This window comes from Anomaloglossus baeobatrachus, chromosome 1 (genome assembly GCF_048569485.1).
Source record: "Anomaloglossus baeobatrachus isolate aAnoBae1 chromosome 1, aAnoBae1.hap1, whole genome shotgun sequence".
NCBI classification, from domain to species: domain Eukaryota; kingdom Metazoa; phylum Chordata; class Amphibia; order Anura; family Aromobatidae; genus Anomaloglossus; species Anomaloglossus baeobatrachus.
The window spans coordinates 948,027,601-948,055,505 of NC_134353.1; the positions used below are offsets into that span (position 1 = coordinate 948,027,601).

At 46.0% G+C, this 27,905-nt stretch overlaps 1 protein-coding gene across 1 annotated transcript in view; it reads right to left on the reverse strand.

Annotated features, from left to right (window-relative positions):
* Nucleotides 1-27,905, reverse strand: part of LOC142258360 (uncharacterized) — a 158,048-nt gene that overhangs the window by 2,461 nt on the left and 127,682 nt on the right. The window contains exons 15-25 of the mRNA XM_075330973.1: nucleotides 21,873-21,935; nucleotides 21,487-21,608; nucleotides 11,823-11,999; nucleotides 11,617-11,740; nucleotides 11,465-11,535; nucleotides 11,161-11,263; nucleotides 3,380-3,501; nucleotides 1,722-1,898; nucleotides 1,516-1,639; nucleotides 1,354-1,424; nucleotides 1,050-1,152 (exon numbers count right to left, since the gene is read on the reverse strand). Coding sequence (XP_075187088.1) covers nucleotides 1,050-1,152; nucleotides 1,354-1,424; nucleotides 1,516-1,639; nucleotides 1,722-1,898; nucleotides 3,380-3,501; nucleotides 11,161-11,263; nucleotides 11,465-11,535; nucleotides 11,617-11,740; nucleotides 11,823-11,999; nucleotides 21,487-21,608; nucleotides 21,873-21,935 — 1,257 coding nt within the window. The remainder of the gene's footprint in view (nucleotides 1-1,049; nucleotides 1,153-1,353; nucleotides 1,425-1,515; nucleotides 1,640-1,721; nucleotides 1,899-3,379; nucleotides 3,502-11,160; nucleotides 11,264-11,464; nucleotides 11,536-11,616; nucleotides 11,741-11,822; nucleotides 12,000-21,486; nucleotides 21,609-21,872; nucleotides 21,936-27,905) is intronic.

The following is a 27,905-nucleotide window of genomic DNA, read 5'->3' on the forward strand; positions in this document are numbered from 1 at the left end:
ACGCTCTAAGACGCCACGTGCGCACGGCTCCTGCATAATCTTCATAGATTATGCTGGGGACGCAGGACGCATGCAGTTACGCTGCGGTGCAGATCGCAGCGTAACTGCATGTAAATACGCAACGTGCGCACATAGCCTTAGAAACTAAGGAGGAAACCAAGAGACGTAAGGCACCAAGAAAAGGACTTGTTGTTAACACCACAACTGCTCACATGAATAATGCACAAGAACCACAAGTAAGACTGGACCAAACCACCTCTCCAGACCAGTATACACTACAGCTGACACTAATGGAAGTGTCCAGCTTGCATATATAAGAAGGGAGTGAATGTGACTGGCTCTCCCATAGCACAAGACTAAAAGAGATTAACAAGCAGCCCAGCAGAGATTACCTCTTGCTAGCTTGCCTATAAACTACAAGTCTGTGGGTTGATGATCGAGTCTCCAAGCACTGATCACAGACATTAAAACTTCTCTAATCTGTAGTTTCTAGAGATGAGCGAACCTTTGGAAGTTCGGTTCAGAAGATACAGTCGAACTTTAGATAAGGTTTGATTTGTGACCCAGACTTGACTTGAACCTCAATGGAAGTCGGTAATTGGGCAGTTCATATCTCCACCCACATGCAGCCAGCTATAAGCAGAACACTTCCGGGGAAGGATGGGCGAAGTTTTTCAATTTTTTTTGTTAGTGTGCACACTACATCTGATCACGCTTATTTTAACCCCAGTGTTAGCCGTTCAAACACTGCAAGTGGCTCGCCCATCGCTGAGCATCAATCATACCCAAGCACAGTGCTGCTCGCTTGAGTGGTTTGCACTCTTAAAATCGCTCGAACTTCGAACCCGAACTCTGTGGTTATTTTTAAGTTTGTGTTCGAACCTGAACATCAAACTTCAGTTTCGCTCATCTCTAGTAATTTCCACAGATCCTAACGCTGCCAAGACAGTCAGCGATGCTTGCAAAAACCTCTTTCTGACAGCCTGCAGTTGACTTCACTTGTTGGTTGTTTGTGGGTATATACATGAATATACATCAAAGAGCCTCACCGGGGCGGTGATCTGTAGGAATCTCCTCGTTACTCCGCTGATCGCCCCTCACATTTCTCTCTGGAGAATTAATATTGTTCAGATCTTTATCCGGACCCAAAAGCTGCAAAACAAAATATTGTAAAAGTCCCCGGGAATAATGGAGATAAGATCCGGACATGTGCGGTCTGTGGTCAGCTGTGATCCTGCCGTCTCCACCGCTCACATTACACAAGTATAAAACATCTAATACTGGAGGAGAAAACAAGACTGACCACAAGGAGGTCACAGCCGTCTACACCTCATAGGGGAGATCTCCATCTACCTGAGGATCCTGTGGAGGAGGAGGAGGAGGAGCGGGACATCTCTCTGGGGTCGTCCTCGTACTGGAGAGACCTGCAGGAGACACAGACAGGACGGACATCATTATTACATACAGATAATTATAGGCCGGGTGTATTCAGTCCTGTCTATTCCTGTCTATTACCTGGTGATGTGCGGGGCTGGGGCTCCTCCATCATCACCTCCTTGTACCGGTCCTTGTGTCCTTCTAGATACTCCCACTCCTCCATGGAGAAATAGACGGTGACGTCCTGACACCTTATAGGAACCTGACAACACAATGATACCGTCATCACCCAGAATCCTCCAGTGCCGTCCTGTATAATGTCCCAGCATTCCCAGCAGTGTCACCTCTCCAGTCAGCAGCTCCAGCATCTTGTTGGTTAGTTCTAGGATCTTCTGATCACTGATGTCCTCATGTATCTGGGGGTGAGGTGGAGGCCCCGGGATTGGGCTCAGGGTTCCTCCCCGTCCTTCACACACAGGGGCCTGACAGCGATCACTAGAGGTCTTCACTACTGTGTAATCCTGAGTGTGGAGACATTAATAATATCACTACAGACATTTCCAGAGTCCATCATCTCCCCGGTCATATCCTCTGTTATTCCCATAGATAATGATGTAATGTGATGACATCAGAGCCTCTCACCTCCCCGGTCATATCCTCTGTTATTCCCATAGATAATGATGTAATGTGATGACATCAGAGCCTCTCACCTCCCCGGTCATATCCTCTGTTATTCCCATAGATAATGATGTAATGTGATGACATCAGAGCCTCTCACCTCCCCGGTCATATCCTCTGTTATTCCCATAGATAATGATGTAATGTGATGACATCAGAGCCTCTCACCTCCCCGGTCATATCCTCTGTTATTCCCATAGATAATGGTGTAATGTGATGACATCAGAGCCTCTCACCTCCCCGGTCATATCCTCTGTTATTCCCATAGATAATGATGTAATGTGAGGACATCAGAGCCTCTCACCTCCCCGGTCATATCCTCTGTTATTCCCATAGATAATGATGTAATGTGATGACATCAGAACCTCTCACCTCCCCGGTCATATCCTCTGTTATTCCCATAGATAATGATGTAATGTGATAACATCAGAACCTCTCACCTCCCCGGTCATATCCTCTGTTATCCCCATAGATAATGATGTAATGTGATAACATCAGAACCTCTCACCTCCCCGGTCATATCCTCTGTTATTCCCATAGATAATGGTGTAATGTGATGACATCAGAACCTATCACCTCCCCGGTCATATCCTCTGTTATTCCCATAGATAATGATGTAATGTGATGACATCAGAGCCTCTCACCTCCCCGGTCATATCCTCTGTTATCCCCATAGATAATGATGTAATGTGGTGACATCAGAGCCTCTCACCTCCCCGGTCATATCCTCTGTTATTCCCATAGATAATGATGTAATGTGATGACATCAGAGCCTCTCACCTCCCCGGTCATATCCTCTGTTATTCCCATAGATAATGATGTAATGTGATGACATCAGAGCCTCTCACCTCCCCGGTCATATCCTCTGTTATTCCCATAGTTAATGATGTAATGTGATGACATCAGAGCCTCTCACCTCCCCGGTCATATCCTCTGTTATTCCCATAGATAATGATGTAATGTGATGACATCAGAGCCTCTCACCTCCCCGGTCATATCCTCTGTTATTCCCATAGATAATGATGTAATGTGATGACATCAGAGCCTCTCACCTCCCCGGTCATATCCTCTGTTATTCCCATAGTTAATGATGTAATGTGATGACATCAGAGCCTCTCACCTCCCCGGTCATATCCTCTGTTATCCCCATAGATAATGATGTAATGTGATGACATCAGAGCCTCTCACCTCCCCGGTCATATCCTCTGTTATCCCCATAGATAATGATGTAATGTGATGACATCACAGCCTCTCACCTCCCCGGTCATATCCTCTGTTATTCCCATAGATAATGATGTAATGTGATGACATCGGAACCTCTCACCTCTCCAGTAAGATGGAAGATTATCTCCAGGGTGAGGTTTATTATCCTCTCCGCCATCTTGCCTCTGTTCTTCTTCATTCTCGCAGAGACGTTATCAGCAGCGAATTCTTTATTGTAGGCATCTGAATGGAAAAATGATGAGACGATAAAAACAAACTTCATAGTAAACAATACGGAGATACGTTTACAGAGTAACCGTCATTTTAACCCTCTACCTTGATTTCTGCCTCTAGGTGGCGCTGCACTTGCTCTGTGGACAGCACTGGGGGGGCGCAGGCGCAGTCCTGTGTAACATTAGTGTGGCTGGGATTTGTGGTGCCGCCCAGCAGAGAATCTATGTCTCTCTGCAGAATGCTGGGATCTGTAGTTCTCCGCTCTGTGCTGGGAGTCTTGTGTTCGCACGGGTCATGTTTAACAGCTTCTTCTGGCTCCAGGTATAAACAGATAAGTGCCCCAAAGACAGTATGATACCCCCACAGTGAATTCCTCCACAGTACCCTCCCCTCCACACGCATAGTATGATGGACACCACACAATCCTTCATACTGTATAATTGCTTGCATACAGTGTAATGGCTCCATCACAATCCTGTAAACAGTTCAGTGGCCCCACGTTGCCTTCCATATAGTAAAATGCCCTCCAGGGGCGGACATATCACTAGTGCAACCTGTGCAGCTGCACAAGGGCCCAGGAAATAAGGGGGGGGGGGTCACATCCACCTCCAAAGCAGCATGTAGCTTCTGTCAGAAAAACATTATTGGACTGCAAACGGCCAGTACAGAGGCATGCAAACGTTTGGGCACCCCTGGTCAAAATTGCTGTTACTGTGAACAGATAAGCAAGTTGAATATGAAATCTCTAAAAGGCAGAAAGTTGCAGATGAGACATTTCCTTTGTATTTTAAGCAAAAGAATAAAAATTATTTTCATCATTTACTTTTTAAAAATTGCAAAAAGGAAAATGGGCTGATGCAAAAGTTGGTCACCCTTGGATATGTGTGTGCTCAGATAACTTTGACCAAGGTTTCATCCCTTAATAACCCTATTAGGGTTATGATTTGTTCACTATCATCATTAGGAAAAGCCGGTGATGGAAATTTCACAGCTTCATAACATTCCAACCTCCTCTAACCATGTGCCAAAAACAGCAGCCATGGGTTCTCCTAAGCAGCTGCCTAGCACTCTGAAAATGAAAATAGTGAAGGCCACAAAGCAGAAGACTATAAGACGATAGCAAAACGCTTTCAAGTTGCCCTTTCCTCAGTTTGATATGTAATTAAAAAATGGCAGTTACCAGGAACAGTGAAGGTCAAGATGAGGTCTAGAAAGAAAAATTTCTAAGAAAGCTGACAAAAGCAAATCAGTGATGAAATTCATGGATGAAATGCAGATAATTCCCCGGCCAGCCGGCTATGACTGCCTTTAGCATGTGCTCATGTTTCACAAATGGATATAAAATCTTTCATATGTTCGCCGTCCCCCAGTGTTGATTGACAGATGATGCCGCCGCTCTCCTGTTACTCAGTGCTCTTGAAGTCTGGCGCATGCCCAGTGGCAGTATCGCGGGACTGAGCACTGTTCAAATCGCCAGCGCTGGTGATCTTATTGCGCAGGCGTGAGATTATGAATGGGTACTTGGATGACGTTGGTGATGACATTGTCATCACCAGCGTCATCCAAGTAGCCGCCCATAATCTCGCGCATGCGCAATAAGATCACCCGCGCTGGCGATTTGAAAAGTGCTGTCCAGCGATAGTGCCACTGGGCATGCGCCAGACTTCAGGACCACTGAGTAACAGGAGAGCGGCGGCGTCATCTGTCAATCAACACTGGGGGACGGCGAACAGCGGCAGGAGAGGGAATAACGGACGCAATACAGCCCACCCCCGTGGCCATAAAACAACATTAGCATACCAAAAGGTAAGATTTTATAAAGTGTTTATTTATGTCTGAAAGGGGGGCCAGTAGCAAGATGAACCTTTCCAGAATGCAGCCCAGGAGCTGCAGAAGGGGATTCTTTTAGTTTAATAGCGAAATTTCAGGTGACAGGTTCCCTTTAAGCATGGATGACCACCAAAAGAGTTTAGCAATAGCTTTCAGGATAGCTGTGACCCCTGGGTGACCACTCAAAACGGAGTCATGAAAGTTCTGCAACAGACATAATCTAAAGGTACACAGGATCAAATAATTTGGACTCTGGAGTAGTGGAAGGGCTTCACGATGTAAAGCTTGCAGGTGCAAGAAGAGAGTGGACCCACTGGGCCACAGCACACAGAATACATGAGGGACGAGACTATGTCTCGCACCAGTTTGTCACCAGAGCCTCTGTTAGATGAGGTTGGATTTGCGCTGCAGGTAGATACCAGTTGCCACTCAAAGAGACACGGAGCTGTGACAGCTGACCCCAGGGGTATGGATACTGACAGTCTCTGAGGAGGCAGACTTGGCTGATATGGTATGGTGCAGCAGCGGCCAGTACAGCAGGCTTGACCAATGGGATATGATGCAGCAGCAGGGACTACGAAACAGACAAAAGTAACACAGCAGCAGCACATAGGTAAGGGACCTTAACAACTAGCAACGTGTTTCTAGGAATAAACCATGGTAGTTTAAATACCTAGTGCCTCTCAGCCATAGGCTAAGAGGCACTTCCAGGTTAGTGCGCGTTGGCCCTTTCAGAAAAGGTGCATGCATGCCCTAAGATTGCTACCAGGAGACCTGTGAGGCATACGCAGGCTTCGGAGTTGGCAGAAGGGACCAGGGACGGAGCAGCTGGGATGGGAAGTGTGCTGAGAAGGGGCAGGACAGTGCGGGGATGCAGGTAAGGGCATTACAGTAGCCCCCCTCCTTATGCCCCCTCCTTTTACAGGAATCTCTTGAGGAGAAGGACATAATATTCTTATTGGGCTCCCATGATCTCTCCTCAGGATCAAACCCCTTCCAGTCCTCTAAGAGGATGGTTTTACCTTGAACACTTTCAGAATCCCGGAAGTAGCAGCTCAGGGCAGGTTTGAGAAGAGAAACATGGAACAAGTTGGAAATACGCAAGGAGGCTGGAAACGCTAGCTTGTAGGACACATCATTGATCAGCTGGAGCACCTTAAAGGAACTGATAATGCAGGGACCTAACTTGTAGGACGGCAACTTGAGGCAGACATATCTGGGATTGTCTCTGGGCTTGAACAAAGTGAGGTCTAGGCGTCTCTTATCTGCATGCCTCTTCATTTGGATGGAGGACTGCTCAGGGGAGGACTTGGTCTACGCCCAGATATCGAAGAAAGTCTTGACAGGAGAATCGGCTGTAGGGTTGCTGAGGGTAATCGCCATAGGGAACTGGATTTTGGGATGCTGTCCATATACTATATGGAACGGAGAGTTAGCAGAGTTCTCACTCATGTGAGGTTTTGGGGTTCTGTAACAATCAGATGAGGGACAGGCCGAGACAAATTCCACAACGTCTTTAGGCAGCGTTGGCCATCTGTAATGCAGGATCAACAAAGTTGTCTTTTGTTCGGCGTGACTGGCCAGCTTGGAAGAGAGACTCCATTGTAACACACACCCATCTGCCTCAGCAACGAACGTCTTTCCGGGTGGGACTCAAGACACGCTTACTGATGCTACTGGAAACATCTTAGAGGGGTCAATACGTTGAGGCTTTTCCTCTTGATCGGCAGACAGAAAGGACCTGGAAAAGTGCATTACATCTGCCAAGACGTTTGTCTCGACCAGACAGAAGTAAAGAACAAAGTCAAAACGAAAGAAAAGCAACAAATGGGTTTAGCACAGACTCCGTCTGTGAGTCAATTGTAGGTAGGCCCAGGTTCTTGTGGTCAGTACCCACCCCAGAAGTTATCGCCACTCCTCCAAAGCCATCTTAATCGCCAACAGTGCTCAGTAGCGAATTGAGCAATTGTACTCAGAAGCAAAGAAGACCCTGGAAAGTAAACCGCATGTTAATGTCTTACCAGCAGCTGACTTCTGTGTGAGAAGTGCACTGACCCTGGAGGACAAAGCATCCACTTCCAGAAGGAACTGCCAATTATGGTCCAGGCTATGCAACGCCGGGCCGAAAAGAAGGCCTACTTGAAGGCGATAAATGTGCTGCCCGCTTCTGGAATCTACATCTTAGGATTCTCCCTCTTGCTTGTCAGGGCAATGATGTGAAGAATCCGGGAAAAAAACTGATTGATGAACTAATGGTAATAATTGGCAAAACCGAGGAACATCTCCTCCATCTGCTGCCCGCCCTCCATCCGCCACCGCACTCCCCCATCAGCCGCTGACCCCTCCCCGATCTGCTGCCCGCTCTCTCCCATCCTCTTCATCTGCTGCCCCCCTCCCATTCTCCCCGATCTGTTGCCTCCTTCATCTGTTGCCTCCTTCATCTGCTGTGATCCTGCTGCCTAGATCCATCCTGTAAGGTAGTTATCCACAATCTCACCTCCCACTCTGCTTCCACCTCTTCTCCCCCCTCTCCCCCCTTACCTCCTATCCGTTGCGCTCTCTCCCATCCTCCGCTTCTCCTGCATCTGTTGCGCCCTCTCCCATACTCCGCCGCTCCTCCATCCCCTGCGCCCTCTCCCATCCTCCGCCGCTCCTCAAACCGCTGCCGCGCCCTCTCCCGTCCGCCACCACCCTCTCACATCCACCGCTGCTCTACTCATTTGCTGCTCCCCCATCTCCTGCCTCATCGAACTGCCTCCATCTCTCCTGTGATCCTGCTGCTGTTCTCATCCATCCCGTAAGTATTGTTCGTGGCTCTTTTCTAACTATCCCCAATCCCACCTTCCACTCCCTCGAAAACCCAACCCCCCCCGCCTGCTTGCCGCCAAGTGCTGATCAGCAACATGATTGGTTGATCAAGTACATAAATTGCTTGAGTTTTTACTTTTTTTGTGCACCCCAACTAAAAAAGACAAAACTTGAACAATAAGGTACCTCATCAGCAAGCGTCCTGCAGTCGTACTTTGGACAGGACTTCTTTTTTCCCTGCGATGGATGGACATCCCCCCCCTCTCGGTGGTGCATGCATGGGTGAAACTAGTAAATGCAATGTTCCTCTATGAACGGACGGTATATCAAAGTAGGGGTTGCCCTGAGAAAATATAATAAGGTCTCGGAGATGTGGAATTTTTCTTCTTTGACGTTGCCCTTTTAAAAGTGATAATTGTCTGAATTGTCCGTTCGCTCTTATTTTGTAGTAAACATATTATGGTCTGGTACTAATGTTGAATGCTCCTTGGCTGGCGCCTATAGCAGAAACAGTCACTGTGATACTTTTATGTTTTCTTCTTTTGTTCTCTGTGTCTTGGGAAGGTAAATCTGCTCCCCAGGTACCTGGAATTTGCTTTTACTTTGTACGGAACTCGCTTACGGTTTTGCATTGTACATGTCCTTATTTGTTCCTGGTTGATTTCTGTTACTTAAATATACGAATTAAAAAAAAAATGATGGTTTTCAGGATCTAAGGATTCTTGGTTATAGAATCCAATTGTTAGGACAAGCCAGACAGTCATCCTCTGATCTCCATGGCCTTTACTCAGGAGATTGGGATTGAGGATAAAGCCCCGACCTTCACCGCCTTTGGGTTTCCAGAGGAAAAATACCTTCTCTTTCGTTTGACTTCAAAAAATCATTTCTTATCAAAATAATGTATTAACTTTATTATATGGGTTATACCCTATACACTGTGTGCAGAATTATTAGGCAAATGAGTATTTTGATCACATGATGCTTTTTATACACGTCGTCCTACTCCAAGCTGTATAGGCTGAGCGCCAACTACTAATTAAGTAAATCAGGTGATGTGCCTCTCTGTAATGAGGAGGGGTGCGGTGTAATGACATCAACACCCGATATAAGGGGGGCTTAATTATTAGGCAACTTCCTTTCCTTCGGTAAAATGGGTCAGAAGAGAGATTTGACGGGCTCTGAAAAGTCCAAAATTGTGAGATGTCTTGCAGAGGGATGCAGCAGTCTTGAAATTGCCAAACTTTTGAAGCGTGATCACCGAACAATCAAGCGTTTCATGGCAAATAGCCAACAGGGTCGCAAGAAGCGTGAGGGCAAAAAAGGCGCAAAATAACTGCCCATGAATTGAGGAAAATCAAGTGTGAAGCTGCCAAGATGCCATTTGCCCCCAGTTTGGCCATATTTCAGAGCCGCAATGTTACTGAAGTATCAAAAAGCACAAGGTGTGCCATACTCAGGGACAGACCAAGGTAAGGAAGGCTGAAAACCACCACCTCTGACCAAGAAACATAAGATAAAACGTCAAGACTGGGCCAAGAAATATCTTAAGAATGATTTTTCACAGGTTTTATGGACTGATGAAATGAGAGTGACTCTTGATGGGCAGATGGATGGGCCAGAGGCTGGATCAGTAAAGGGCAGAGAGCTCATCTCCGACTCAGACGCCAGCAAGGTGGAGGTGGGGACTGGTATGGGCTGGGATCATCAAAGATCAACTTGTGGGACCTTTTCAGGTTGAGGATGGAGTAAAGCTCAACTCCCAGACCTACTGCCAGTTTCTGGAAGACAACTTCTTCAAGAAGTGGTACAGGAAGAAGTTGGTATCGTTCAAGAAAAACATGATTTTCATGCAGGACAATGCTCCATCACATGCATCCAACTACTACACAACGTGGCTGGCCAGTAAAGGTCTAAAAGATGAAAAGATAATGACATGGCCCCCTTGTTCCCCTGATCTGAACCCCATAGAGAACCTGTGGTCCCTCATAAAATGTGAGATCTATAGGGAGGGAAAACAGTACACCTCTGGGAGCAGTGTCTGGAGGCTGTGGTGGCTGCTGCACGCAATGTTGAGCGTAAACAGATAAAGCAATGACAGAATCTATGGATGGTCGGCTGCTGAGTCTCATCAGAAAGAAAGGAGGCTATATTGGGAACTAATTTTTGGGTTTTGTTTTTGCATGTCAGAAATGTTTATTTCTAAATGTTGTGCAGTTATATTGGTTTACCCGGTGACAATAAACAAGTGAGATGGAATAGATTTGGTTATTATTAAGTTGGCTAATAATTCTGCACAGTAATAGTTACCTGCACAAACAGATCTCCCCCTAAGATAGCCAAATCTAAAAAAAACCCACTCCAACTGCCAAAAATATTAAGCTCTGATATTTATGAGTCTTTTGGGATGATTGAGAACATAGTTGTTAATCAATAATAAAAAAAATCCTCTAAAATACAACTTGCCTAATAATTCTGCACACAGTGTTGGTGTCTATTTTCTATTTTTGCAAAAATAAAGTTTTATTATTTTTTTTTTATTCCTATGTACATTAATTTTTTAAAAAAAAATAGTTATTTATTCTCTTGGGTCTCATGGGTGGGAGAGAAAGTCCCCTCCATTATCTAACCACCTAATGTCCTTGGTTGCTATTAAATGCAGCATCTTAGGAAGTAAAGTCGGGGATCAGTTCAGTTCTCTCCAATCCCAATCGTTATGGCAGGAGCCCGGCTGTCAGGCACTGTTATTTGGGTTTAGGTCTCCATGTTCTGTATTCTGTTACCAAACACTAACATGAGTGTAATAGGAGACGATGGTTTCTTAGACCCAAATTGGACAAATACTTTTTCTTCATCAGAACTGACAGCAGATGATGAAGAAAAAGGCTGTGGTCACATGAGTATAATTCACCCCCAGCTGTGTATTATCATCCATATTATAAGTCCACAACCTGTGACATCACATATAACAGTATCACATTATTATCAATCAATATTGTCATGAAAAAGTGAATATACATCTAAGAGCCTCACCGGGGCGGTGATCTGTAGGAATCCCCTCGTTACTCCGCTGATCGCCCCTCACATTTCTCTCTGGAGAATTAATATTGTTCAGATCTTTATCCGGATCCAAAAGCTGCAAAACAAAATATTGTAAAAGTCCCCGGGAATAATGGAGATAAGATCCGGACATGTGAGGTCTGTGGTCAGCTGTGATCCTGCCGTCTCCACCGCTCTCATTACACAAGTATAAAACATCTAATACTGGAGGAGAAAACAAGACTGACCACAAGGAGGTCACAGCCGTCTACACCTCATAGGGGAGATCTCCATCTACCTGAGGAGCCTGTGGAGGAGGAGGAGGAGGAGCGGGACATCTCTCTGGGGTCGTCCTCGTACTGGAGAGACCTGCAGGAGACACAGACAGGACGGACATCATTATTACATACAGATAATTATAGGCCGGGTGTATTCAGTCCTGTCTATTACCTGGTGATGTGCGGGGCTGGGGCTCCTCCATCATCACCTCCTTGTACCGGTCCTTGTGTCCTTCTAGATACTCCCACTCCTCCATGGAGAAATAGACCGTGACGTCCTGACACCTTATAGGAACCTGACAACACAATGAAACCGTCATCACCCAGAATCCTCCAGTGCTGTCCTGTATAATGTCCCAGCATTCCCGGCAGTGTCACCTCTCCAGTCAGCAGCTCCAGCATCTTGTTGGTGAGTTCTAGGAGCTTCTGGTCATTGATGTCCTCATGTATCCGGGGGTGAGGTGGAGGCCCCGGGATTGGGCTCAGAGTTCCTCCCTGTCCTTCACACACAGGGGCCTGACAGCGATCACTAGAGGTCTTCACTACTGTGTAATCCTGAGTGTGGAGACATTAATAATATCACTACAGACATTTCCAGAGTCCATCACCTCCCCGCTCATATCCTCTGTTATTCCCATAGATAATGATGTAATGTGATGACATCAGAGCCTCTCACCTCCCCGCTCATATCCTCTGTTATTCCCATAGATAATGATGTAATGTGATGACATCAGAGCCTCTCACCTCCCCGGTCATATCCTCTGTTATTCCCATAGATAATGATGTAATGTGATGACATCAGAACCTCTCACCTCCCCGGTCATATCCTCTGTTATTCCCATAGATAATGATGTAATGTGATGACATCAGAACCTCTCACCTCCCCGGTCATATCCTCTGTTATTCCCATAGATAATGATGTAATGTGATGACATCAGAGTCTCTCACCTCCCCGGTCATATCCTCTGTTATCCCCATAGATAATGATGTAATGTGGTGACATCAGAACCTCTCACCTCCCCGGTCATATCCTCTGTTATCCCCATAGATAATGATGTAATGTGGTGACATCAGAACCTCTCACCTCCCCGGTCATATCCTCTGTTATCCCCATAGATAATGATGTAATGTGATGACATCAGAACCTCTCATCTCCCCGGTCATATCCTCTGTTATCCCCATAGATAATGATGTAATGTGGTGACATCAGAACCTCTCACCTCACCGGTCATATCCTCTGTTATCCCCATAGATAATGATGTAATGTGGTGACATCAGAACCTCTCACCTCCCCGGTCATATCCTCTGTTATCCCCATAGATAATGATGTAATGTGATGACATCAGAACCTCTCATCTCCCCGGTCATATCCTCTGTTATTCCCATAGATAATGATGTAATGTGATGACATCAGAACCTCTCACCTCCCCGGTCATATCCTCTGTTATCCCCATAGATAATGATGTAATGTGGTGACATCAGAACCTCTCACCTCCCCGGTCATATCCTCTGTTATCCCCATAGATAATGATGTAATGTGATGACATCAGAACCTCTCATCTCCCCGGTCATATCCTCTGTTATCCCCATAGATAATGATGTAATGTGATGACATCAGAGCCTCTCACCTCCCCGGTCATATCCTCTGTTATCCCCATAGATAATGATGTAATGTGATGACATCAGAGCCTCTCACCTCCCCGGTCATATCCTCTGTTATTCCCATAGATAATGATGTAATGTGATGACATCAGAGCCTCTCACCTCCCCGGTCATATCCTCTGTTATCCCCATAGATAATGATGTAATTGATGACATCAGAGCCTCTCACCTCCCCGGTCATATCCTCTGTTATTCCCATAGATAATGATGTAATTGATGACATCAGAGCCTCTCACCTCCCCGGTCATATCCTCTGTTATCCCCATAGATAATGATGTAATGTGATGACATCAGAACCTCTCACCTCCCCGGTCATATCCTCTGTTATGTAATGTGATGACATCAGAGCCTCTCACCTCCCCGGTCATATCCTCTGTTATCCCCATAGATAATGATGTAATGTGATGACATCAGAACCTCTCACCTCCCCGGTCATATCCTCTGTTATCCCCATAGATAATGATGTAATGTGATGACATCAGAACCTCTCACCTGCCCGGTCATATCCTCTGTTATCCCCATAGATAATGATGTAATGTGATGACATCAGAGCCTCTCACCTCCCCGGTCATATCCTCTGTTATTCCCATAGATAATGATGTAATGTGAGGACATCAGAGCCTCTCACCTGCCCGGTCATATCCTCTGTTATCCCCATAGATAATGATGTAATGTGATGACATCAGAGCCTCTCACCTGCCCGGTCATATCCTCTGTTATTCCCATAGATAATGATGTAATGTGATGACATCAGAACCTCTCACCTCCCCGGTCATATCCTCTGTTATTCCCATAGATAATGATGTAATGTGATGACATCAGAGCCTCTCACCTCCCCGGTCATATCCTCTGTTATTCCCATAGATAATGATGTAATGTGATGACATCAGAACCTCTCACCTCCCCGGTCATATCCTCTGTTATCCCCATAGATAATGATGTAATGTGATGACATCAGAACCTCTCACCTCCCCGGTCATATCCTCTGTTATCCCCATAGATAATGATGTAATGTGATGACATCAGAACCTCTCACCTCCCCGGTCATATCCTCTGTTATCCCCATAGATAATGATGTAATGTGATGACATCAGAACCTCTCACCTCCCCGGTCATATCCTCTGTTATCCCCATAGATAATGATGTAATGTGATGACATCAGAACCTCTCACCTCCCCGGTCATATCCTCTGTTATCCCCATAGATAATGATGTAATGTGATGACATCAGAACCTCTCACCTGCCCGGTCATATCCTCTGTTATTCCCATAGATAATGATGTAATGTGATGACATCAGAACCTCTCACCTCCCCGGTCATATCCTCTGTTATTCCCATAGATAATGATGTAATGTGATGACATCAGAGCCTCTCACCTCCCCGGTCATATCCTCTGTTATTCCCATAGATAATGATGTAATGTGATGACATCAGAACCTCTCACCTCCCCGGTCATATCCTCTGTTATCCCCATAGATAATGATGTAATGTGATGACATCAGAACCTCTCACCTCCCCGGTCATATCCTCTGTTATCCCCATAGATAATGATGTAATGTGAGGACATCAGAGCCTCTCACCTGCCCGGTCATATCCTCTGTTATCCCCATAGATAATGATGTAATGTGATGACATCAGAACCTCTCACCTCCCCGGTCATATCCTCTGTTATTCCCATAGATAATGATGTAATGTGATGACATCAGAACCTCTCACCTCCCCGGTCATATCCTCTGTTATTCCCATAGATAATGATGTAATGTGATGACATCAGAGCCTCTCACCTCCCCGGTCATATCCTCTGTTATTCCCATAGATAATGATGTAATGTGATGACATCAGAACCTCTCACCTCCCCGGTCATATCCTCTGTTATTCCCATAGATAATGGTGTAATGTGATGACATCAGAGCCTCTCACCTCCCCGGTCATATCCTCTGTTATTCCCATAGATAATGGTGTAATGTGATGACATCAGAGCCTCTCACCTCCCCAGTCATATCCTCTGTTATCCCCATAGATAATGATGTAATGTGATGACATCAGAACCTCTCACCTCTCCAGTCATATCCTCTGTTATTCCCATAGATAATGATGTAATGTGATGACATCAGAACCTCTCACCTCCCCGGTCATATCCTCTGTCATTCCCATAGATAATGATGTAATGTGATGACATCAGAGCCTCTCACCTCCCCGGTCATATCCTCTGTTATTCCCATAGATAATGATGTAATGTGATGACATCAGAGCCTCTCACCTCCCCGGTCATATCCTCTGTTATTCCCATAGATAATGATGTAATGTGATGACATCAGAGCCTCTCACCTCCCCGGTCATATCCTCTGTTATTCCCATAGATAATGATGTAATGTGATGACATCAGAGCCTCTCACCTCCCCGGTCATATCCTCTGTTATTCCCATAGATAATGATGTAATGTGATGACATCAGAACCTCTCACCTTCCCGGTCATATCCTCTGTTATCCCCATAGATAATGATGTAATGTGATGACATCAGAACCTCTCACCTTCCCGGTCATATCCTCTGTTATCCCCATAGATAATGATGTAATGTGATGACATCAGAACCTCTCACCTTCCCGGTCATATCCTCTGTTATCCCCATAGATAATGATGTAATGTGAGGACATCAGAGCCTCTCACCTCTCCGGTCATATCCTCTGTTATCCCCATAGATAATGATGTAATGTGATGACATCAGAGCCTCTCACCTCCCCGGTCATATCCTCTGTTATTCCCATAGATAATGATGTAATGTGATGACATCACAGCCTCTCACCTCCCCGGTCATATCCTCTGTTATCCCCATAGATAATGATGTAATGTGATGACTTCACAGCCTCTCACCTCCCTGGTCATATCCTCTGTTATTCCCATAGATAATGATGTAATGTGATGACATCAGAGCCTCTCACCTCCCCGGTCATATCCTCTGTTATCCCCATAGATAATGATGTAATGTGATGACATCAGAGCCTCTCACCTCCCCGGTCATATCCTCTGTTATTCCCATAGATAATGATGTAATGTGATGACATCAGAACCTCTCACCTCCCCGGTCATATCCTCTGTTATTCCCATAGATAATGATGTAATATGATGACATCAGAACCTCTCACCTCCCCAGTCACATCCTCTGTTATTCCCATAGATAATGATGTAATGTGATGATATCAGAGCTTCTCACCTCCCCGGTCATATCTTCTGTTATTCCCATATATAATGATGTAATGTGATGACATCAGAGCCTCTCACCTCCCCGGTCATATCCTCTGTTATTCCCATAGATAATGATGTAATGTGGTGACATCAGAGCCTCTCACCTCCCCGGTCATATCCTCTGTTATTCCCATACATAATGATGTAATGTGATGACATCAGAGCCTCTCACCTCCCCGGTCATATCCTCTGTTATTCCCATAGATAATGATGTAATGTGATGACATCAGAGCCTCTCACCTCCCCGGTCATATCTTCTGTTATTCCCATAGATAATGATGTAATGTGATGACATCAGAGTCTCTCACCTCCCCGGTCATATCTTCTGTTATTCCCATAGATAATGATGTAATGTGATGACATCAGAGCCTCTCACCTCCCCGGTCATATCCTCTGTTATCCCCATAGATAATGATGTAATGTGATGACATCAGAACCTCTCACCTCCCCGGTCATATCCTCTGTTATCCCCATAGATAATGATGTAATGTGATGACATCAGAGCCTCTCACCTCCCCGGTCATATCCTCTGTTATTCCCATAGATAATGATGTAATGTGATGACATCAGAGCCTCTCACCTCCCCGGTCATATCCTCTGTTATCCCCATAGATAATGATGTAATGTGATGACATCAGAGCCTCTCACCTCCCCGGTCATATCCTCTGTTATCCCCATAGATAATGATGTAATGTGATGACATCAGAACCTCTCACCTCCCCGGTCATATCCTCTGTTATCCCCATAGATAATGATGTAATGTGATAACATCAGAGCCTCTCACCTCCCCGGTCATATCCTCTGTTATTCCCATAGATAATGATGTAATGTGATGACATCAGAGCCTCTCACCTCCCCTGTCATATCTTCTGTTATCCCCATAGATAATGATGTAATGTGATGACATCAGAGCCTCTCACCTCCCCGGTCATATCCTCTGTTATTCCCATAGATAATGATGTAATGTGATGACATCACAGCCTCTCACCTCCCCGGTCATATCCTCTGTTATCCCCATAGATAATGATGTAATGTGATGACATCAGAGCCTCTCACCTCCCCGGTCATATCCTCTGTTATTCCCATAGATAATGATGTAATGTGATGACATCAGAGCCTCTCACCTCCCCGGTCATATCCTCTGTTATACCCATAGATAATGATGTAATGTGATGACATCAGAACCTCTCACCTCCCCGGTCATATCTTCTGTTATTCCCATAGATAATGATGTAATGTGATGACATCAGAACCTCTCACCTCCCCGGTCATATCCTCTGTTATCCCCATAGATAATGGTGTAATGTGATGACATCAGAACCTCTCACCTCTCCAGTCATATCCTCTGTTATTCCCATAGATAATGATGTAATGTGATGACATCAGAACCTCTCACCTCCCCGGTCATATCCTCTGTCATTCCCATAGATAATGATGTAATGTGATGACATCAGAGCCTCTCACCTCCCCGGTCATATCCTCTGTTATTCCCATAGATAATGATGTAATGTGATGACATCAGAGCCTCTCACCTCCCCGGTCATATCCTCTGTTATTCCCATAGATAATGATGTAATGTGATGACATCAGAGCCTCTCACCTCCCCGGTCATATCCTCTGTTATCCCCATAGATAATGATGTAATGTGATGACATCAGAACCTCTCACCTCCCCGGTCATATCCTCTGTTATCCCCATAGATAATGATGTAATGTGATGACATCAGAGCCTCTCACCTCCCCGGTCATATCCTCTGTTATTCCCATAGATAATGATGTAATGTGATGACATCAGAGCCTCTCACCTCCCCGGTCATATCCTCTGTTATACCCATAGATAATGATGTAATGTGATGACATCAGAACCTCTCACCTCCCCGGTCATATCCTCTGTTATCCCCATAGATAATGATGTAATGTGATGACATCAGAGCCTCTCACCTCCCCGGTCATATCCTCTGTTATTCCCATAGATAATGATGTAATGTGATGACATCAGAGCCTCTCACCTCCCCGGTCATATCCTCTGTTATACCCATAGATAATGATGTAATGTGATGACATCAGAACCTCTCACCTCCCCGGTCATATCTTCTGTTATTCCCATAGATAATGATGTAATGTGATGACATCAGAACCTCTCACCTCCCCGGTCATATCTTCTGTTATTCCCATAGATAATGATGTAATGTGATGACATCAGAACCTCTCACCTCTCCGGTCATATCCTCTGTTATTCCCATAGATAATGATGTAATGTGATGACATCAGAGCCTCTCACCTCCCCGGTCATATCCTCTGTTATTCCCATAGATAATGATGTAATGTGATGACATCAGAACCTCTCACCTCCCCGGTCATATCCTCTGTTATTCCCATAGATAATTATGTAATGTGATGACATCAGAACCTCTCACCTCCCCGGTCATATCCTCTGTTATTCCCATAGATAATGATGTAATGTGATGACATCAGAACCTCTCACCTCTCCGGTCATATCCTCTGTTATTCCCATAGATAATGATGTAATGTGATGACATCAGAGCCTCTCACCTCCCCGGTCATATCCTCTGTTATTCCCATAGATAATGATGTAATGTGATGACATCAGAACCTCTCACCTCCCCGGTCATATCCTCTGTTATCCCCATAGATAATGATGTAATGTGATGACATCAGAGCCTCTCACCTCCCCAGTCATATCCTCTGTTATTCCCATAGATAATGATGTAATGTGATGACATCAGAGCCTCTCACCTCCCCGGTCATATCCTCTGTTATACCCATAGATAATGATGTAATGTGATGACATCAGAACCTCTCACCTCCCCGGTCATATCCTCTGTTATCCCCATAGATAATGATGTAATGTGATGACATCAGAGCCTCTCACCTCCCCGGTCATATCCTCTGTTATTCCCATAGATAATAATGTAATGTGATGACATCAGAGCCTCTCACCTCCCCGGTCATATCCTCTGTTATACCCATAGATAATGATGTAATGTGATGACATCAGAACCTCTCACCTCCCCGGTCATATCTTCTGTTATTCCCATAGATAATGATGTAATGTGATGACATCAGAACCTCTCACCTCCCCGGTCATATCTTCTGTTATTCCCATAGATAATGATGTAATGTGATGACATCAGAACCTCTCACCTCCCCGGTCATATCCTCTGTTATTCCCATAGATAATGATGTAATGTGATGACATCAGAGTCTCTCACCTCCCCGGTCATATCCTCTGTTATTCCCATAGATAATGATGTAATGTGATGACATCAGAGCCTCTCACCTCCCCGGTCATATCCTCTGTTATACCCATAGATAATGATGTAATGTGATGACATCAGAACCTCTCACCTCCCCGGTCATATCTTCTGTTATTCCCATAGATAATGATGTAATGTGATGACATCAGAACCTCTCACCTCCCCGGTCATATCCTCTGTTATACCCATAGATAATGATGTAATGTGATGACATCAGAACCTCTCACCTCCCCGGTCATATCCTCTGTTATCCCCATAGATAATGATGTAATGTGATGACATCAGAGCCTCTCACCTCCCCGGTCATATCCTCTGTTATTCCCATAGATAATGATGTAATGTGATGACATCAGAGCCTCTCACCTCCCCGGTCATATCCTCTGTTATACCCATAGATAATGATGTAATGTGATGACATCAGAACCTCTCACCTCCCCGGTCATATCTTCTGTTATTCCCATAGATAATGATGTAATGTGATGACATCAGAACCTCTCACCTCCCCGGTCATATCTTCTGTTATTCCCATAGATAATGATGTAATGTGATGACATCAGAACCTCTCACCTCTCCGGTCATATCCTCTGTTATTCCCATAGATAATGATGTAATGTGATGACATCAGAGCCTCTCACCTCCCCGGTCATATCCTCTGTTATTCCCATAGATAATGATGTAATGTGATGACATCAGAACCTCTCACCTCCCCGGTCATATCCTCTGTTATTCCCATAGATAATTATGTAATGTGATGACATCAGAACCTCTCACCTCCCCGGTCATATCCTCTGTTATTCCCATAGATAATGATGTAATGTGATGACATCAGAACCTCTCACCTCTCCGGTCATATCCTCTGTTATTCCCATAGATAATGATGTAATGTGATGACATCAGAGCCTCTCACCTCCCCGGTCATATCCTCTGTTATTCCCATAGATAATGATGTAATGTGATGACATCAGAACCTCTCACCTCCCCGGTCATATCCTCTGTTATCCCCATAGATAATGATGTAATGTGATGACATCAGAGCCTCTCACCTCCCCAGTCATATCCTCTGTTATTCCCATAGATAATGATGTAATGTGATGACATCAGAGCCTCTCACCTCCCCGGTCATATCCTCTGTTATACCCATAGATAATGATGTAATGTGATGACATCAGAACCTCTCACCTCCCCGGTCATATCCTCTGTTATCCCCATAGATAATGATGTAATGTGATGACATCAGAGCCTCTCACCTCCCCGGTCATATCCTCTGTTATTCCCATAGATAATAATGTAATGTGATGACATCAGAGCCTCTCACCTCCCCGGTCATATCCTCTGTTATACCCATAGATAATGATGTAATGTGATGACATCAGAACCTCTCACCTCCCCGGTCATATCTTCTGTTATTCCCATAGATAATGATGTAATGTGATGACATCAGAACCTCTCACCTCCCCGGTCATATCTTCTGTTATTCCCATAGATAATGATGTAATGTGATGACATCAGAACCTCTCACCTCCCCGGTCATATCCTCTGTTATTCCCATAGATAATGATGTAATGTGATGACATCAGAGTCTCTCACCTCCCCGGTCATATCCTCTGTTATTCCCATAGATAATGATGTAATGTGATGACATCAGAGCCTCTCACCTCCCCGGTCATATCCTCTGTTATTCCCATAGATAATGATGTAATGTGATGACATCAGAACCTCTCACCTCCCCGGTCATATCCTCTGTTATTCCCATAGATAATGATGTAATGTGATGACATCAGAACCTCTCACCTCCCCGGTCATATCCTCTGTTATTCCCATAGATAATTATGTAATGTGATGACATCAGAACCTCTCACCTCTCCAGTAAGATGGAAGATTATCTCCAGGGTGAGGTTTATTATCCTCTCCGCCATCTTGCATCTGTCTGTCTTCATTATCGCAGAGATATTATCAGCAGAGGATTCTTTATTGTAGGAATCTGAATGGAAAAATGATGAGACGATGAAAACAACATAAACTTCATAGGAAACAATACAAATACCAGCATTTCACCCTCTTCACCCTGTAGGTGGCGCTGCACTTGCTCTGTGGCCAGCACTGGGGGCGCAGGCGCAGTGTGACATTAGTGTGGCTGGGACTTGTGGTGCCTCCAGCAGGGAGTCTGTGTGTGTCTGCAGAGCGCTGGGATCTGTAGTTCTCCGCTCTGGGGTCTCGGGTGAGGACACGTCCTGCAGATACTGACCCCGCTCTGCTGCTCCATCATCTCCAGCCCCGGAGTCACCGCCTGTGCCCACAGGACCTGTGTGACGTCAGCGTCATGTGATCAGTCACATGATCAGGGGCTGCTGTAGGGGGCTGTGCTCAGTGTGTGCGGGGGCTGCTGGGCGGGGGCTGCTGGGCGGGGGGTGCACAGTGTCAGTGCTCGTGCACAGGAGCGGAGGAATCACGGGGCCGCGCAGCGGAAGAGCTAAATGTTCTCTTTCAAATAAAATAATAATCTTCTGCAGTGTCACGTGACATCCCGACTTTACAGCCCCCACCAAGTAACTCTCCTCCTATTGAAGCCCCAGATTCCTTTCATTGCAGCCATAAAGTATGACGCCAACATTGCCCCACATAGCCCTCCATATAGTATAATGGGCCCCACACAGCCCTCCATATAGTATACCGAGCCCCACACAGCCCTCCATATAGTATACCGAGCCCCACACAGCCCTCCATATAGTATACCGAGCCCCACACAGCCCTCCATATAGTATACCGAGCCCCACACAGCCCTCCATATAGTATAATGGGCCCCACACAGCCCTCCATATAGTATACCGAGCCCCACACAGCTCTCCATATAGTATAACGGGCCCCACACAGCCCTCCATATAGTATAATGGGCCCCACATAGCCCTCCATATAGTATACCGAGCCCCACACAGCCCTCCATATAGTATACCGAGCCCCACATAGCCCTCCATATAGTATAATGGGCCCCACACAGCCCTCCATATAGTATACCGAGCCCCACACAGCCCTCCATATAGTATACCGAGCCCCACACAGCCCTCCATATAGTATACCGAGCCCCACACAGCCCTCCATATAGTATAATGGGCCCCACACAGCCCTCCATATAGTATACTGAGCCCCACACAGCTCTCCATATAGTATAACGGGCCCCACACAGCCCTCCATATAGTATAACGGGCCCCACACAGCCCTCCATATAGTATAACGGGCCCCACACAGCCCTCCATATAGTATAACGGGCCCCACACAGCCCTCCATATAGTATAACGGGCCCCACACAGCCCTCCATATAGTATACCGGACCCCATATAGCCTTCCGTATAATATAATGGGCCCCACATAGCCCTCCATATAGTATAATGGGCCCCACATAGCCTTCCATATAGTATAATGGGCCCCACGTAACCTTCCGTATAGTATAACGGGCCCCACGTAGCCTTCCGTATAGTATAACGGGCCCCACGTAGTCTTCGCATAATATAATGGACCCCATATAGCCCTGCATATAGTATAACAGGCCCCACATAGCCTTCTGCATAGTATACCTAGCCCCACATAACCCTCCGTATAGTATACTGAGCCCCACATAACCCTCCATATAGTATACTGAGCCCCACATAACCCTCCGTATAGTATACTAGACCCCACGTTTAGAACTGCAGCATGAAAGCATGCGTCCTGCGTCCCCTGCACAGTCTACGTAGATTGTGCATGATACGTGCGCACATTGCTTTTTAGAACGCAGCTATCTGGATGCTAAAATTTTGACCCAAATCCGTGCGTCTAAAAAGCAGTATGTCAATTATTCCGTGCTCTTTGGATGCAGCTCCCACTCTGTCTATGGGGGTGGCAGCAGCCATAGTGCATGAAATCGGGATTTAGTCTGCTGAAACACAGCATCAATTATGCAGTGTTTCTGCAGCGATTTGAAGCGCACATGTGCTGTCAAATCGCTGCAGAAAATTTAGCAGATACGTGCGAACAAAGCCTTAGACCACAGAGTATTAACAACTGGCGAAACGTACGTCGGTTGGTCCAGGGGCATCTTATCTGGGGACACCCTGTGTAATGACCTTTTTTTTTTACATTTTTTATACTCGCACATGGCACTTTTTTTGATTATATCCTCCAGGTGGTCACAGCCTATGTGCCACTTAGGTAGTGTTAATAAATACAGTAGATCTATTTTTAAACCTGGCAAAAATAGTTTTCATATTTATGTATGGACTATGTGCATTGTCTGTTTCGTATTCGCTTGGGTTACATATATACTTTCTTCCCCGGAGTGGGGTAATCTAATACATCCTGTGATGACACATAATGCATGTATGATTCATTTTTCTGGTACCAACACCAAACATTTCTTTTTTAGGTTCATGGATGTAAACTATTTAATCAGTGTTGTGCATTTATCACCATTCTTGGGTCCAGTCTCAGGGGCTTTCCCCCTCCATGCTTTTTTTTTTTAGAGTTTTTTACCATGGCCACTTCCTCTTGATTCTTTATTTACTTTATTTGTAAAAATCGTTTTGTATTATACAATAAACATTTGTGATAAATGTTTGCACTATATCAGTCTCCGGTTCACCTGATGCTATACTACTACAGCTGATCACACTGCTGACTCGGAAGTCAGGGCCGCAGCGCAGAAGCGGCAGACAATGCTAGTAATAAGTGCTGAAGACAGTGACAACAAAGAGGAACAGTATGGGGTGAGGGGGGAGTTCTCTATGGACACAAAATAGGGGATAGAGGGTGGGGGAGGGAACTATCTTTGGACATAGTATGGGGAGAGAGAGGGTGAGGGGTGATGAAGAGGGGAAGAGAGAGGGTGAGGGGTGATGTATGGGGAAGAGAGAGAGAGGGTCAGGGGTGATGAAGAGGGGAAGGGAGAGAGAGGGTGAGGGGTGATGTATGGGGAAGAGAGAGAGTGGGTGAGGGGTGATGTATGGGGAAGAGAGAGAGAGAGGGTGAGGGGTGATGAAGAGGGGAAGAGAGAGAGAGGGTGAGGGGTGATGTATGGGGAAGAGAGAGAGAGAGGGTGAGGGGTGATGTATGGGGGAAGAGAGAGGGTGAGGGGTGATGTATGGGGAGAGAGAGGGTGAGGGGTGATGTATGGGGAGAGAGAGGGTGAGGGGTGATGAAGAGGGGAAGAGAGAGAGAGGGTGAGGGGTGATGTATAGGGAAGAGAGAGAGAGAGAGGGTGAGGGGTGATGTATGGGGGAAGAGAGAGGGTGAGGGGTGATGTATGGGGAGAGAGAGGGTGAGGGTGATGTATGGGGAGAGAGAGGGTGAGGGGTGATGTATGGGGAAGAGAGAGAGAGAGGGTGAGGGGTGATGTATGGGGAAGAGAGAGAGAGGGTGAGGGGTGATGTATGGGGGAAGAGAGAGGGTGAGGGGTGATGTATGGGGAGAGAGAGGGTGAGGGGTGATGTATGGGGAGAAAGAGGGTGAGGGGTGATGTATGGGGAAGAGAGAGAGAGAGGGTGAGGGGTGATGTATGGGGAAGAGAGAGAGAGAGGGTGAGGGGTGATGTATGGGGGAAGAGAGAGGGTGAGGGGTGATGTATGGGGAGAGAGAGGGTGAGGAGTGATGTATGGGGAGAGAGAAAGAGGGTGAGGGGTGATGTATGGGGAGAGAGAGGGTGAGGGGTGATGTATGGGGAGAGAGAGAGGGTGAAGGGTGATGTATGGGGAGAGAGAGAGTGTGAGGGCTGATGTATGGGGGAAGAGAGAGGGTGAGCGGTGATGTATGGGGAGAGAGAGAGGGTGAGGGGTGATGTATGGGGAGAGAGAGAGAGGGTGAGGGGTGATGTATGGGGAAGAGAGAGAGAGAGGGTGAGGGGTGATGTATGGGGAAGAGAGAGAGAGAGGGTGAGGGGTGATGTATGGGGAGAGAGAGAGTGTGAGGGTTGATGTATGGGGGAAGAGAGAGGGTGAGCGGTGATGTATGGGGAGAGAGAGAGGGTGAAGGGTGATGTATGGGGAGAGAGAGAGAGGGTGAGGGGTGATGTATGGGGAGAGAGAGAGAGAGAGGGTGAGGGGTGATGTATGGGGAGAGAGAGAGGGTGAGGGCTGATGTATGGGGGAAGAGAGAGGGTGAGCAGTGATGTAAGGGGAGAGAGAGAGGGTGAAGGGTGATGTATGGGGAGAGAGAGAGGGTGAGGGGTGATGTATACAGACATAGTATGGGGAGCAAATGGGAAAGAAATTTTGAGGACACAAAATAAAGAGTGACATGGTATGAGGAGAAAGTGGGCAGGATGGGGCGTGAAGGGGAAAAGTAGATGGACACACAGGAGGTAGTGAGGAGACAGTAAGGGATGAGAAAAATGTGAGGGTGCACAGGATAGAGACTGGAAAGGGAGGAGACAGAATGGGAGGACAGTGTGATGCCATAGCAAGGATGGGTGTGTGATGAAAGAACACAGTAGAAAGACTGGGCGGTATAAGGGGACACAGTGTAAAGGACAGTGTGAAGAGTGGGCTCAGTATGGAAAGGAGAGGGCAGTGTGTAGGGCATGTATCATAAGATGGACACTGTTTGGGGCCATTATTTATTCTGGGGCACAGTGTAGGGCAGATATTTTTAAATAGAAGTATTATAATCATTCTGCTATATTTAAGGGCATTGTCCAGGGTGTGCTGCAGAAGACCGAAGAAGATGGAAGTCTGCAGAAACGAGGTGTGAATGTGAAAAGTCATCATGGCATCAGGACAAGATGAAGAATAGAAAGATACGACTCAGAGACATCATCTATAAGGTACCTGAATGTAAATGTTTATTTGTGACACTGACTATGTCCCATCATTAGGCCTTGGTCCCACTTGTGCATCGCTTCTGATGTGAGCGCAATGGGACCCCCACTGATCAGCAGTTTATGGTGCAGGTGGCCGTAAATGCTTATTTTCTAGATCTGCTCCGTCCTCTGATGGTGTCCGCGGCCGGGTACTGCAAATCCGCCTCATTGATATTAATAGAAGGCTGATGCCACTATCTGAAGACGGAGCAGATCCAGAACTGAGCACTTCCGGCCACCTGCCACCACCGGCACGGCGCCTAGAACAGGCGATTGGCTGGTGTGCCAGCTGCCGGACTCTGACCAATCAGACATTGGTGACCTATCCTACGGAAAGGCCATCAATGTTAAAGTAGTGGACAATCTCTTTAATAAAGTCTTGTGCCGTCTGACAAGTTAAGGGTTACTATGTTTTTATTTATGTTGTTAGGAGCATTAAAGGGGTTGTCCAAGTTTGTGATGAGCCTGCAGTCACTCTGTATCATTCTATGTGACTGCAGACTTCTGAATTCTCACAGTGCGCACACTGCACGCTGTCAGGATTCTCTGGTGCTGGCGGTGAGTGTGAGATTACGAAGCTACAAATATGCGATTTACATAGATATGGTCATGTGCTGAACAGACACGCTCAATGAAAATGAATTGACTGAGGCCGGACACATCAAATCAGCATGTGGCCACAAGTCTACAAATCTCATACCTGTGCTCACATGATCGTCCATTCTCGTCACTGGCACCGGAGAATCCTAAAAGTGTGCAGAGCATGCATTGTAAGAATTCAGAAGCCTGAAGTCACGAATAGTCACTGCAGATTTTCATCTCAAACCTGGACAACCCCTTTAATTATAAAATTAAGCCGTGTAGTATCCTCAGTTCTAACAGCGTGTAATATACTCACTGTCAGAACTCAGCTCTGCTCGCAGGTTCCAGCAGTCCCCACATGGCTGCTCCACTCATGTGATTTTCATACTTGCATGTGACAATTCGCTTTTCTTCCTACGTTTCTCATTGAATATTGAGAGAACTATTAAAAGAAGCTCGTCATCACGTGACTGTAAGTGTGCAAATCACATATGAGTGATTGGTCACATGACGACCACCCAAACTGTTTGGTGGGGGGGGGGCGCCAAACCTAATTCTTGCCCGGGTGCTGGAAAGCCTACACCTCTGCCTTACGTATAGTATAATGGGCCCCACATAGCTTTCCATATAGTATAATGGGTCCCTATAGCCTTCCATATAGTATAATGGGACCCACATAGCCCTCCATATAGTATAATGGGACCCACATAGCCCTCCATATAGTATAATGGGACCCACATAGCCCTCCATATAGTATAATGGGCCTCATGTAGCCTTCCGTATAGTATAATGGGCCCCACATAGCCTTCCATATAGTATAATGGGCCCCATATAGCCCTCCATATAGTATAATGGACCCCACACAGCCCTCCA